Consider the following 13,109-nt stretch of genomic DNA (forward strand, 5'->3'; position numbering starts at 1 on the left):
GTATAAGGTTGCTTATCGCATTGCTAAGCAAAAAAAATCACATACCATTGGAGAAACCTTGATAAAACCATGTGCCCTAGAAATGGTCGAACTAGTTTGTGGCGTAAAAGAAAGAAAGAAACTTGAATCAGTGCCTTTGTCAAATGACATCGTCCACTCCAGAATCATTGACATTTCTGCCAACATTTTAAAGCAAGTAATGGAAGAATTGAAAGTCACACCCTTTCCATTCAGTATGCAACTGGATGAGAGTTCAGATATTTCTAATTGTTGTCAACTTCTGGTCTTTGTTCGTTATGTTTGTGGTGACACGATCAAAGAAGAGTTTTTATTTTGTGAGTCACTTTTACAACATGCGAAAGCTACTGCGATGTCTTTGAAATGATTGACAATTTTTTTGCTGAGCAAAACTTTGAATGGAAGAAAAAAATAGGTAGTTTGTGCACAGATGGAGCACCTGCATTGCTTGGCCAAAGATCTGGATTTGCCACTTTGCTAAAGAAAGAAGCTCCTCAGATCATCGTTACTCATTGCTTTTTACATCGCCATGCATCGGCATCGAAAACTCTCCCAACAAATTTGAAAGAAATTTTGTCTGGTAGTGTGAAAATCGTTACTTTTATTAGAGCTCGTGCTTTGAACCATCGAATATTCAAGAGGTTATGTCAAGAAATGGGAGCGGAACATGAAGTTTTCCTCTATCATACAGAAGTTCGCTGGCTGTCAAGGGGACAAGTTTTGAAGCGCTTATTTGAACTTCGAATGGAAGTTTCTTTTTTTCTAAGAGACAAAAACATTGAACTCTCAAAACAGTTTGACAGTGAAGAGTTATTCAAGGGCGAGCTTACTTGGCCAATGTTTTTACTCATATGAATGAGGTAAATCGTTCTATTCAAGGCCCTGCCGTTATAATTATGGACGCTTCTGAAAAACTTAAAGCTTTTCAGGACAAGTTATCTCTGTGGAAAAGGAGATTGGAAACTAACAACTATTCTAATTTCTCAACGTTGGAAGAATTGATGCTTCAAAGTGGAACTGCAGTTTGTAATGCTCTACCATCTTCTCTGCACACAGACATGTGCAGACATTTGGAAGCATTGCAAAACTCTTTCAGAGGTTACTGCTTAGCCGCAGAGGATATTAAAAATACAGCATGGATACGTTACCTTTTCCTCGTTGAACTGGAATCTATTAGTGATGAGGACCTTGCAAAAGATGAGTTCATTGAACTAAGGGCAATGGAATAATTAAGAATGTCCTTCAATTCGAAAAGTATTGGCGATTTTTGGAGTTCGTTGACACAAGCATATCCTCTTGTGGCAAAGAGAGCCATGGCTGCTATAATCTCTTTTGCGACTACATTATTTATGTGAGTCAGGATTTTCATCCCTAGTAACTATCAAAACAAAGAGTCGAAACCGGTTGGATGCAAAGGATGACATGTGTGTTGCCCTATCAAAGACGAAGCCACAATTTCATGTTCTTGTTGAAGACAAACAGCAGCATCCTTCACATTAATGAAGTTAAATCGAAGATATGGAAAAACAATCTGCATTCGCTATTTCTTAAATTTAATAAAACATAAACTCTGTTACCAATTCATTTTAATGTCATTGCGCTATGTCCAATTCATGTTGATCAAAAAAGTTTTTCGGACTAGGCCACAAAGAGGGTCCACGCAAACTAATTTTTTTTAAGGGGTTTGCATTAAAAAAAGTTTAAGAACCCCTGAGCTAAATGTTTACGCTACTGTGCTAAATTTTAAGGTTGACTAAAAATCTATCGCAATAAAACAAGTTTTCATGTAACGTCGGGTAAAGTAAACCTTGGTAAGAACGCTCTGTTCCAAAATGCTTTCTCCTTCCATAACCACTTTCAAAGGCACCTTCTTTCCTTTGACAACTTTCAGAGTTTCTGCTATGCCACGGTGAATTATAAACATTTCGAAGCGAATATCTCCCTGAAAAAAGCAACATCGTAGCCATTAAATACAACTACGTTACGTTGCTTGTGTGGTGAGAGTATTTCACCAATGCTCGAAAGAATTTAAGCTTGACATCGATTTTGTACGTCAGCACGTAGGCGTTTCTTGGCATGAAGACATGTTTGCTGTTGAATGCATGGAATCGCTTAACAATATATTCCACCAAAATCTTCATCTAACAGGCATCAGTCTGGATTCATCTAGCATTAAAATAGAACACAGAAAATTGCTTATCAAGGCCGCTTTTAAAAAATGCAGTTTTCTTGCCAGCACGTTTTGTTTGTAAGTTAGTTTCTAATTAGCTACCTGAAAACAAATGTAATCTCCTGGCATGTAGCATGAAGGTATTAGCACCATGCATAAGTGACGTATGAAATTCTCAGGACACCCTTCAAACAACGGCACCTTTTCGACTAAATCTCCACAAATCTGGCTAAAAATGTCTGCTCGCAAGCTGCGTAAAATGATTTACAGATTATACCCTGATTATACCACAATAACAAGTACGTAGTCTGAATGTAACAAATAGCCTATTGTCCGTAAACGGAAAGGCAAGAAAGGCAATGCTTGTCTCAACCAACACAAGTCACAATTGTTAGAAAACCATCAAACTCTATAACCTACTAATTTTTAAAAGCTCTATCTTGAACTCAAATAAACTTCGATCACGTTTAGGTACTCAGTTCAGTTTGAAAATCATAAAATGCTATTGGTCACAGCGGTAAACCATAATCTCTTCTTGGGAAAATTTTAACATAAAGTTCCCTAATCCGTTCGTCTGTATATAATGACCGAAGAAACACACACTTGAACTTCTTTTCAAACAGTGTATTCCTGTAAAATTAGCCCGAGGCTACCGAAAACGAGGGGGTGCACGCCTACACCACTTAAACTGTCACTACACAACAGATTACTTGGATAAAAGACGGAACCTTTGTCCAGCTAGCAAGCACTAAGCCAACAGTTAAATGTGCGGCCAACTTTCAAACAATCATTTTACGAATGCCCAGAATAGATATCAATATCTCAAATTCACGTAGAAAGTAACTGTGACGCAATAAATGAAAGACAATTATGAAGTCATTCCAACAGGTGTTTAAAGCTGATGTAATATTTCCTGTTTAAACAGGCCCAAACAAGTCCAAACAAGTTTGACACAAGTCTATGAACGATGGTGCAATTTTGGCACATTTTCTAGCAACTTCCATGACGTAATATTCAGTAGACTTGAACGGTTTTATATGACGTTTGATTTGTACAGAGATTGGCCGTAACAGCTATTGAAAACTAAAGAAAGACATTTTAAGTATATTCTAAATCTAATTTGAAATAAATTTCATTTGAAGTGAAGAATAAGAGGAAGATAGCCTATCAAGGGCGTGACTACAGCATAGCTTCAGCCAGGTTTTTAGAATACCTTGCAACCATACCTTTGATTTTGAAAATGGTGTGACATCACATCACCCAAGGTAGAAATTCCAAGATTGCGAGAAAAGTGTCTTTAGGATTACAGTAACAGTATTTTTCAATAGGCCAATAATGATTCAGGATATCATTAGAAATTAAATAAAATAATAACTACTTATTGGTTTTATACCTGAAAGAAAGATCGGGAAATAATTCCATGACGTTGACTCCTTGATTCTTCATCCATACGTAGTCGTAGTACTGGATTACATGATCGTGTATTTCGTCTTTAAATTTGAGGTCTTTCATATAATGTCTAACAGCCTGGAAAAAAAATAGGTCGTCAATATTTTGTCGGCGAGCGTAAAAGACCAAGTAGCCTGGCCGAGTGGTTAGCGCGTTGGGCTTGCAGTCGAGAGCCTGCATGTTCGACTCCAGCCACCCGCACTTGCTGTTGTTTCTCTGGGCAAGAAACTTTACGATAATTGCCTCTACCCAGTGATCGATTTCGAGTAATGGGTAGTACCAAATTTAAGTCATACGTAAAGTAGACAACCGGAAACAGACATTGCAGTCGGCTGCAGCGTGGGTCAGGTGTACGTCGGAAGGCGTACACCGATGCGTAGCGCTCAAGTCCGCTTTCCCGCAATGCAGGATAAAGATAATAAAACAAAACAAACAAACTCGATAGAACTTTTTGTAGCTTATAGCCTACCGGTACTTTGAAACCTTGAACATTAAGCATAAAACAGTTAGAGTCTGCGAGCTTTCATTTTTAATTTGTTTTCTTGTGAAGGTTTTTTAACAGTCGATTTTTCAGTTTGTCCCGTTTTCTTTTCTTTTTTATGTTTTTTTTTTTTCAAAGTGTTGCGACCGAGCTGTTTTCGTACGCGGAAAGCACGTCACGGGTTATCTCAGGTCCGTGTTAATTAATCGCTAATAACATGAGTTATGAAAATCACAGAGCCAAAATATTTTACGAGATAATAGCCATGTGTATTGTGCGTATAGAAATTAAATTTTTACTCAACAAATTTATTGAAATAAAGTGTTTGAGATGAAAAGACGTCAGAAAATCTGTTTTTATTTACTTTCCCAAAAATAGTTTCAAAATTGAAATTTTTGAATTATAACATAAAATAATGTTAAACTAAACAAAAGTTACTTTTGCTCATAAATATAAGGTAAGTTTTGGTGTTTCACATTTCAAATTAATTGCACTAACTTTTATATTGCACTTACAGTAAGGGAGAACCTCCATCATTGGGACGATTCTACAATGGGACAGTTGGTCTCCCACGCTTGGTTGATCAAGCGAGCACAACATATATGACGAATTTCAATTCGCCATGAAGTCTATAGCTTGTACCAACAGTGGGATCCTTCAATTTGCATGCATGGCTGGTTTGTTAAAGAAAGTGTGTTTTTTGATACCCAAAGTAAAAAAAGATAGGTCACTTGTCTTGAAGATATTTTTGTACATAGCCTACTTGGCGAAGCAGGTTGAAAAAGCATGGTAGCATAGTCTATATGTCTGGCAGTTCTTAGGACAAAACGTTGTTGTCAGTGAGATAGTTTTTAAGAAATTAGCTGATTTTTTTGCATTTGCGGATGGCATCTTACAATGGGACAGCAGGTCTTGCCCATCAATGGGACATTGTAAATCAACTCGACTTATTCGTAAAAAAACAAACACAGATCCTTTAACTATGAAAACTGCTGTTGAAAAAGCAATACAAACCGGAAAAAATAGACCTGTAGCAAGTGAATTTGACTTACCAAGCCAAACATTGAAAAATTGGGTTACACATACAAAAGAGCCCAAGCAAATAATGATCTTAAAGGCAATCTAAGTTTTCAACCTCATTATGGTGTCAAAAAGATTTTGAATGATGAAGTTGAGAAAAATTTAGAAAACTGTAATATTGCACTACAGTAAATATAATCAATAACAAAGTGAATATCAAGTTTGTAATATGCGTTTACACAGATAATAAATTGTGTCCCATTGTTAGAAATTGCCTGTCCCAACGGTGGAGCCAGATTCAACAATGGGACGTTTTGAGTAACCTTAAAAAACTGTGCGTTATTTCTAAACCACTGGAGATAATGAAATCAAACCAAGTGTTATTTGAAAGAAAGTGCATTGGCATAAGTGTTGTAAAAAAAAGCACTGCATTTCGTTACAAAATTAAAAAAATTAGCAAAACGCAAAATTTGTCCCATTGATGGAGGTTCTCCTACATTAAATTATATATATCTAACATTGCACGAAAATGTCTAGCCACCTGAGACGAAATACTTATTGTGAAAAGCAGGAAGGTAGAAAAATTACCACTGTAGGTTTAGAAAATTCGCAAAAAACTAAAAGTAAAGAAATTTCACATTTTTAGCATATTTGTTTCGGGGAAATATTTCACTACTAGAATGGGGCGTCCTCATAAAACCCCGTGTCGCTACAGATAGGGTAAACCCTTTTTGCATAATGTCTTATTTCGGTCTCGAACACGTCTTGGCGTTGGTCACTGGTTTGTGTTTTGTCGCTTCTACCATTTTCTAGATGTTGCTGTGTTGAGGCATGTAGCCTAGCTAATTATTTTGTCTTTCATGGACACAAATATCAAATTGAACTCACCGACACCTTTTTCTCGTACCACACCTTCAAGCTTTCGTCATTCGCCAACGTAGCCGCCACCATCCCGAGCACGTAACCGATCATCAGCTTACCAAGAACCATCACAAAGCAAGCGTAGAGCATTTCAGTTCGGTTTGCTGGCTTTACATCACCATAGCCGGTTGACGTCATAGTAGCAACTGTCCAGTATAAGCTATCAACCCATGGAGTAATCGATTGTCCAATAATGCCTCTGCTTTCATAATCTGGGTGCAATAAGAAGGTAATAAATACTAACTAAATAGCCAACCAACAAATACTCTAATAAAAATTAAATAAAATGTTCATCAGGCATTTAGTTCAATAATATGATACGTTCTTCTGGTGTAAACTAAGCTAAACTATCACAATGCGTATGGTGATCATCTGCGTTTATTCCGACGTTTTCTTGAATCAGTTGTTATCTGAGTGTCTTGTCATAGACTGCTTCATAAGATGGACTGGAAGAAAAATAACGTAGGTGCCCAAGTTAGGACGAGATTGTTTTTGACGAATTTATCAAATTATTCAATTTCAGATATCTTTCAATCAATAAAGGCATCTTTTTACTTTTAACAATGTCTTTCAATCTTTGCATGATGAAACCACTGCCCCAATAAGTTATAACAAAACAGTAATAAATGTACTGTATGAAATAAATTCAAAAAAGCAATAACGTCACAGAACATACGCAATTAGGCTACTGCTTTGTTGGTTGTGGCTCTAGTCAAAGCTAGAATTATGCTTCATATGGAGATTAATTGTATTTTCTACGAATGATGTTTACAGTACAAGCAGAAAATACAATGCATCATTACTTCACTGACGTTTTACACACAATGGTAATGCTCAACTTCAGAGCTAATAATAAGGCATAAGATGTAGGCTAATATGTTTCCTCTTGCTTATGAGACAGCGATTCAGGCGACATCTCCCAATTGGTGCAATGTTTTCATATCAGAGTCTATGAGATCCACATGCTCTGCAGATCGAAACACTGGACAAAGATTTATGTTTTTGACGCAAGTTTACTGTTAAAGATGTAGGCTACAATATAACCTGCTGTAGTAATCTTGAAAACAAAGCCTCGCTCACAACACATTGAATATTCTAATCAAGTTATAGCTTGTGCTTACTGAACGTAACCTTGCTCATACAAATTTACGGTTAACACAACAAACAATATTTTTAAATAAAATCTTCAGATTGTGGGAAGAAAAAGTATGTAGTAGGCTATTAGGCTACACGTTTTTTTAACAAGTTTTTCATTACATAAAAAAAGTGTTTGATTGATGCAAATACATACTTCAAACAGGTTTGAGAAATAAGCTACAGATAAACATTTTTCAGAAAATAGGTTAGCGTCGAATTCAATAAGCTTATTGGCGAAAGTGCATGTTTTTACAGTATACAAGGCGTTCAAATGCAGTTAGAAGGTAAATGAAAGTAAACAATGCAGCTACAGAAAGATGTGTCTTTCCGTAGTAGCCTAAATCAATTTACTAGCAAACACAATAGTTTTGCAATCGAAATAAAATGACATGACACATCGTAAATTCGCTGCTGAAAAGCTAAGACGTTTTATTTTTCTTTCTATTTGCTCAAAATAGAAAACCGACCAAATTTAAAATTCTTTAGTTCTTGAACTCAAATTCTAGCTTACCGTATTTAATCTGCATGTAAATCTATGCTTTCTTTAAGTAGGCTGTTGCTTTGGTGTTTGTTATCCTTGTTTGATGTGATATCTTATACGCTCTTGAAAACTTAACATCCTTCAAAAATTTACTCTCAGCATAGAAATATACTGTAGCCTACTGATACTACCAGTAAAGCACAAGCACGAAACAAACTCGCCCTAACTTGTCCACTCGAGATAAAAACCGAGCAGTGTTTGCAGTCCATCTGTATGAAGTAGCCTAAGGTCTTGTTAATTGATAACATTTAAAAACTGATAAAATTAGTGGCACCTCGACCAAAACTGTCACACAAAAGATACGAACTTAAATACTATTTTCTGATTGACATTATTAGGCTAAGATGGATACTAGTAAGCTAAGAGTTTTGTGTTTGCCTGAAATCGCTTTGCAAAAGGGGCAATTTCCCCTTCTGTTCGGCAAAAGTTTTGTATATGCAACCGACTAGCAGACTTGCATCGTTTGGCTATGGAATTGAAAAGTTGTAGAAAAGTTTAATGAAAGAAGATGAAGTTTTTTGATGAAACTTATGCGGCATTAGCAATGTAACACTTTTGTTGCTAACAGTAGCCGATAGTCTAGTCAGAGGCAGTGATAGACAATTTTGTTGTTTAACGTTTTGCATACAGGTAGCTTAGTGCAATGTCAATGGTTTGTATCTAATACGTAAGCGTATAGGGGAGAGTGGGGTTAGTTGGAAGGCGGGGTTAGTTGAAAAATTATCATTTTTTTAAATCTCGATGACTTTTTTAAATATTTACTGCCACCATGTGATGTAGTTTATAAAAACACATAATCCATGTTAGTTTCGATTTGTTGAGTCAAGTTATGCCTGTTTGGCAGACAATTTTGTATTTTCTTACTTTCGAAGTAAAATTTTGGCGTTTTAAGAAACATCTTTTGCGTCAATGTCGTTAAAGATAGGCAGAAGTATTTTAGTGTGTGTCAGCTGAAGGTGTTCTACAACACCAAGAAATAAACAAATTTTAGTCAAATGCACCATGCTTGAATATTTTAGGAAAATAGTTTGTCATATGCTAATGGGGCTAGTTGGAAAATAGTGGGTGGGGTTAGTTGGAAGATGTTTTGATACCAGTATGACGATGTAATATGATGCGAGTAGCCTATATCGTCGTGGTATGGTAGTACGTAGTATAAGCTCCAATGTACTTGTTTTAAGCAGATATACTGGTAAAATTTTAATTTGAATAGCTTAGAAAGTGCAATATATACGGTATCACAAGTTTTAAGAATGAGTTTATTAAAAACGTTTTTACGGTGATTAGGTGTAGAATTTATTGTATTTTGATTTCAAAGCAAGTAAACATATTTGCTTACAACCCCATGTAAATGTTTGTTGGTTGATAAAAGAGTAGGCCTATCCAGTTAATTAGCGTGCAGTAAACTGACGTTTTGCAACTAACCCCAGCCATGGGGTTAGTAGGAAAATCAATTTTATGTTTGTTTATTTTAAATTTGCATTAAAAGTTAAATTGACTGGATACTTATTTTTAGTTGTAGGCTATGATAGGGGATAACATAGGCGATAATTTAAGCCGCTTCAAGTTGTCAGGTTATGCACCAATTGCTTTAAATTCCACTTAAAAAAAAAACTTTCCAACTAACCCCAGTCTCCCCTACATCAGATCTAATACAAATATTAGGTAAGTAGCCTACGGTGTTTGTGTTTTGTGTGAAAGGCATTTATTGACAAATAGAAACCTACCTTTGAATCAACCATTAGTAGGCTATAAGGTACTATTTTCAGGGTTGCAAGTATCGGTTCCAAATCGCTATTCGATAGCGCTATTCTCTACTTATTTCATATCGATTACGTCCAAGTCTTTTCTTTTTTTCAGCCAATATCGTTTATGGCAGTGGTTCCCAACCTTTTTTGTTGCGTTCCTCCCTTTGCCTATTTTGGAACTATTCATTCCTCCCCATATTACTAAAAAAAAAAAAAGGGAGTCCTAAATTTTAGAAACCCTAAAATTTTAACTAAAATGGTTTCTCTAGAATTCCCCCAGATTGTAATAGACACCATTATGTTAGGGTTCTAAGACTCTTTCCTCATTCCGATCGGAAGTAAAAACGGGATCAGGGACCGCACAGCCGGCGGTCTATAAAAATGACCAGATATGCCAGTTTTTGGTTTGGCTTATCAAAACCATCGTGTCGATCATCCTCATTCTGCGCAAGCGGAACCCAAGGTATGTGAAGGTTTTTTAGTGGCGTGTTGGCCAGTGGCGTAGCCAGAAATGTTTTTGGGGGGGCCAAATATTTGAATGATCGAAGAGAACGATAAAGTGTTTGATTAAAGACATCGCTACCTCATGTGCAGTGGCATATCCTGGTCGGTTGAGCAAGGGAAGCAATAAACTTGGTGGGAGGTTAGAGCGTGCCGAAGGCACGCGTATTGTAGGGGGTCCGGGGGCATGCTCCCCCGGAAAAATTTTGCAAAATTGCACTAAAATAATGGATTATAGCGCTTTCTGGAAACACTTTTAGGGTAATATTTGTATGAAATTTATTAGCAAATAAACAGCTATTAACTTATTAAATGTAGCTCTTGCACACGAACGGCAAAAACTGAAATTCCTCCCCTGAACTCATGAAATTCCTCCCCGGTTGGGAACCACTGGTTTATGGTCTTTCTTTACTTTTTTTTACTGAATCGATATTCTTTATTCGATTGTTTTGCGACTTTTTTCAAGCCTTTTATTCTACTAAATAACATACGACGGACAAAAGATATCATAGCATATTTTGACGCTTTATGCGAGAATAACGGTAATTCAACAATACCGATTAAGCGGAGTTGAAAGGATAAGCATTTTGTTTGAAGTTATGCATGATTGAGCAGAAAGGAACTAAGATTGAAAATCGCTGATTCATACTTTTTCCTAGGTCCTAGGATGTGAATTGTTTGTTTTTTACTGCAAATCTTGTTGCTCTGCACTAAATATCGTGTAGGATATTTTGGTCTTGAAGTGGACTCTTTTACCCACAATATTTTTGTGACAACACTTTTCAATACAAAATATTCATTAAACTATATGTTACCACTTAAATAGTAAGGGTAAAAGGGTTCACTTTGAACCGTGATATCTAGGGAACCACTGCGGCACTGCATGCTGCAGAGAACTCAAATTTAGAGGAGTAGGGAAATAAACCCAACAAGGTGATTGTCCCCCTGACTAAATTCTTAGAAGGAACATTGGTAGGCAGTATAAAATCAGATAGGCTACTTGATTTGTATTTTTTGAATTGCGTTTAATATCGATTAGCCTATTCTTTATTCTCTACTTTTTTAGGAGGCTATCGAAATCGGATATTTCTCTACTTTTTGTTTGACTATCGATATCGATTTATCCTTAATACTTTTTTCAATATCGACTTGCAACCCTGCTATTTTTATAGCTATTTTGTTTTTAAGTAACCTAAATGAACTTTTCACACTCTGTTACAACATTTTTTGACAAAGTATTGCTGTTGATTTAGGCTGAAAGTACTATCAAAATGAGAAGTTTCATTCGTTTACATTTGAATATCGACAAAAAAATCTTCAAACTGCGTTAAACCTAACCGCTAGATGTCAGTCAAGCTTCAAGCTTTCTACTCAAACGCTGTGACCAGTAGCGTAAACGGAGGAGAGGGGGGTCAGGGGGTACTTTGAGACCAGGACCCGAAATAATTTTAGAAGCGCGGAAAGATGAAGAACTACAGCGTATTCTTTGGATGCAGTGTGTTGTTCTTATAAATGTTTTGATTTGAGGCCCAAAGATCTCATTGGTACCAGACCCAAAATATCCTCTCAACGGCCTTGGCTGTGACAGTGGTGGTTTTGTGTTATGGTAAGAAAGAACTGAATAAACTTTACTTTGCAAAAACAATAAAAAATCTCTGTAAATGAATGAAAATTCCACAAAAACTTAAATGAAAACCTAGTGATTTTTTTTCAACTGTTAAAAAATACAAGTCTTGCTTTTTCTTAGAAAGAAAGACCCATAAATTTGGGGAAACGGACCAGAATTGTAGTGATTGCAAAAAGTGTGTATTTTTTAGGGTTTGGGCTTAAACTCTTAAAAACTCCGTGGCATTTAAAGAGTTTAAGATATTTTGTCAAAATTTTTCTCGCCGCATTCCAAACTAGCTTGTGAGCTTCATTCATTCATAGCTTGTCACGCCAGTGTCGGAGCCAGGTAAGAGCATTGTTTGTGATGTTTTTGAGGTCGTTGTCATCACATGAAGGGCTAAGGGGGCAGTTGGTGAGGATGTGCTTCATTGTCTGATTGTCTAGGCCGCAATCACACATTGTGATTGCGGCCTATCACAGCTTGTGAGCTGTGATATTGCCTAGGCCGCAATCACAGCTTGTGAGCTTATAGTTAATAAACGCCAATAGTAAGCTGAACCATTTTCAACGTTTTCAAATGTAATAGAAAGTCCCTGCAAAGGGTTTATTTGCTTTTTGCTACGTTGATGTAGTGGTTTAGCTATTGAGAATAATATTTATTGAATGTACCACTCAATGCAAAACAAGCCATATGCCCAGTCATAAACTCGCCTCCAAGCAAATGTAACTACACAAATGTAGATACAAACGACCTATTCTAACCAATTTGACAACTTATTTGACTGTACCGTAGCTATATTTAGTGATGTACGCGCATACCAAATATATTTACGCCGTCAGCGTAAACGCAAACGTTTGAAAAACTATACGCCGTATGCGTCAACGTAACTTGTAAAAAAGTTGGCGGCGTCAACGTCAGCGCATACACTAGCGTAAACTCATTTTGTTTGCTAGGTGCCAAACATTCACACGGTATAAACCACTCGAAACAAACAAGTTTTATTTTGAATTTCTACGAAAAAACACAAGCATCTGAAAGTGTTCATCTGACATTTTGCTGTGTTTTAGTTCCAACATGTCTTTGCCCATTGAAAACATTCTTTCAACTGCAGCGCTGGAAGGTATTGGCGTGTTGTAGCAAAAAAAAAATACATTAAAAAGTATGCGTTGACGCTATGCGCTAAAAATTCGCGAAAACTTTATGGCGTAGCCTCAAGCGCAAACTATCCAAAAAAATGTGGCCGCAAGCGTTAGCGTAAACAAAAAGTCTACGCCGCATGTCTGCGGCGTACAATTTGCGGCGTATACGTACCAGTGGCGTACGGTGACCACATTTTTGGGTGTGCACATTTTTTCAGCAGGCTTTAAACACACTATAAGTTTGCAGTTGGTTCAATAGCTGTTTAGATCATATCAAAGTGACGTGAAGTGATATGATATAAAGAGTCACTATGCAATTCAAGCATGTGTTATAAAGCTTTTTAGAAATGTGCACACCCAAAAATGTGGTCACCG

The 13,109-nt window shown here is 36.6% G+C and overlaps 1 protein-coding gene across 3 annotated transcripts in view; it reads right to left on the bottom strand.

Annotated features, from left to right (window-relative positions):
• The window catches only part of LOC145768545 (uncharacterized), a 73,674-nt gene that overhangs the window by 8,354 nt on the left and 52,211 nt on the right, over window positions 1-13,109 (bottom strand). For all 3 annotated transcript variants that reach the window (XM_082580058.1, XM_082580056.1, XM_082580057.1), the window contains exons 31-34: window positions 6,027-6,271; window positions 3,582-3,715; window positions 2,291-2,438; window positions 1,826-1,960 (exon numbers count right to left, since the gene is read on the bottom strand). In XM_082580058.1, coding sequence (XP_082436184.1) covers window positions 1,826-1,960; window positions 2,291-2,438; window positions 3,582-3,715; window positions 6,027-6,271 — 662 coding nt within the window. The remainder of the gene's footprint in view (window positions 1-1,825; window positions 1,961-2,290; window positions 2,439-3,581; window positions 3,716-6,026; window positions 6,272-13,109) is intronic.

The sequence above is a fragment of the Aplidium turbinatum genome, chromosome 4 (assembly GCF_918807975.1).
Source record: "Aplidium turbinatum chromosome 4, kaAplTurb1.1, whole genome shotgun sequence".
In the NCBI taxonomy this organism is placed as follows: domain Eukaryota; kingdom Metazoa; phylum Chordata; class Ascidiacea; order Aplousobranchia; family Polyclinidae; genus Aplidium; species Aplidium turbinatum.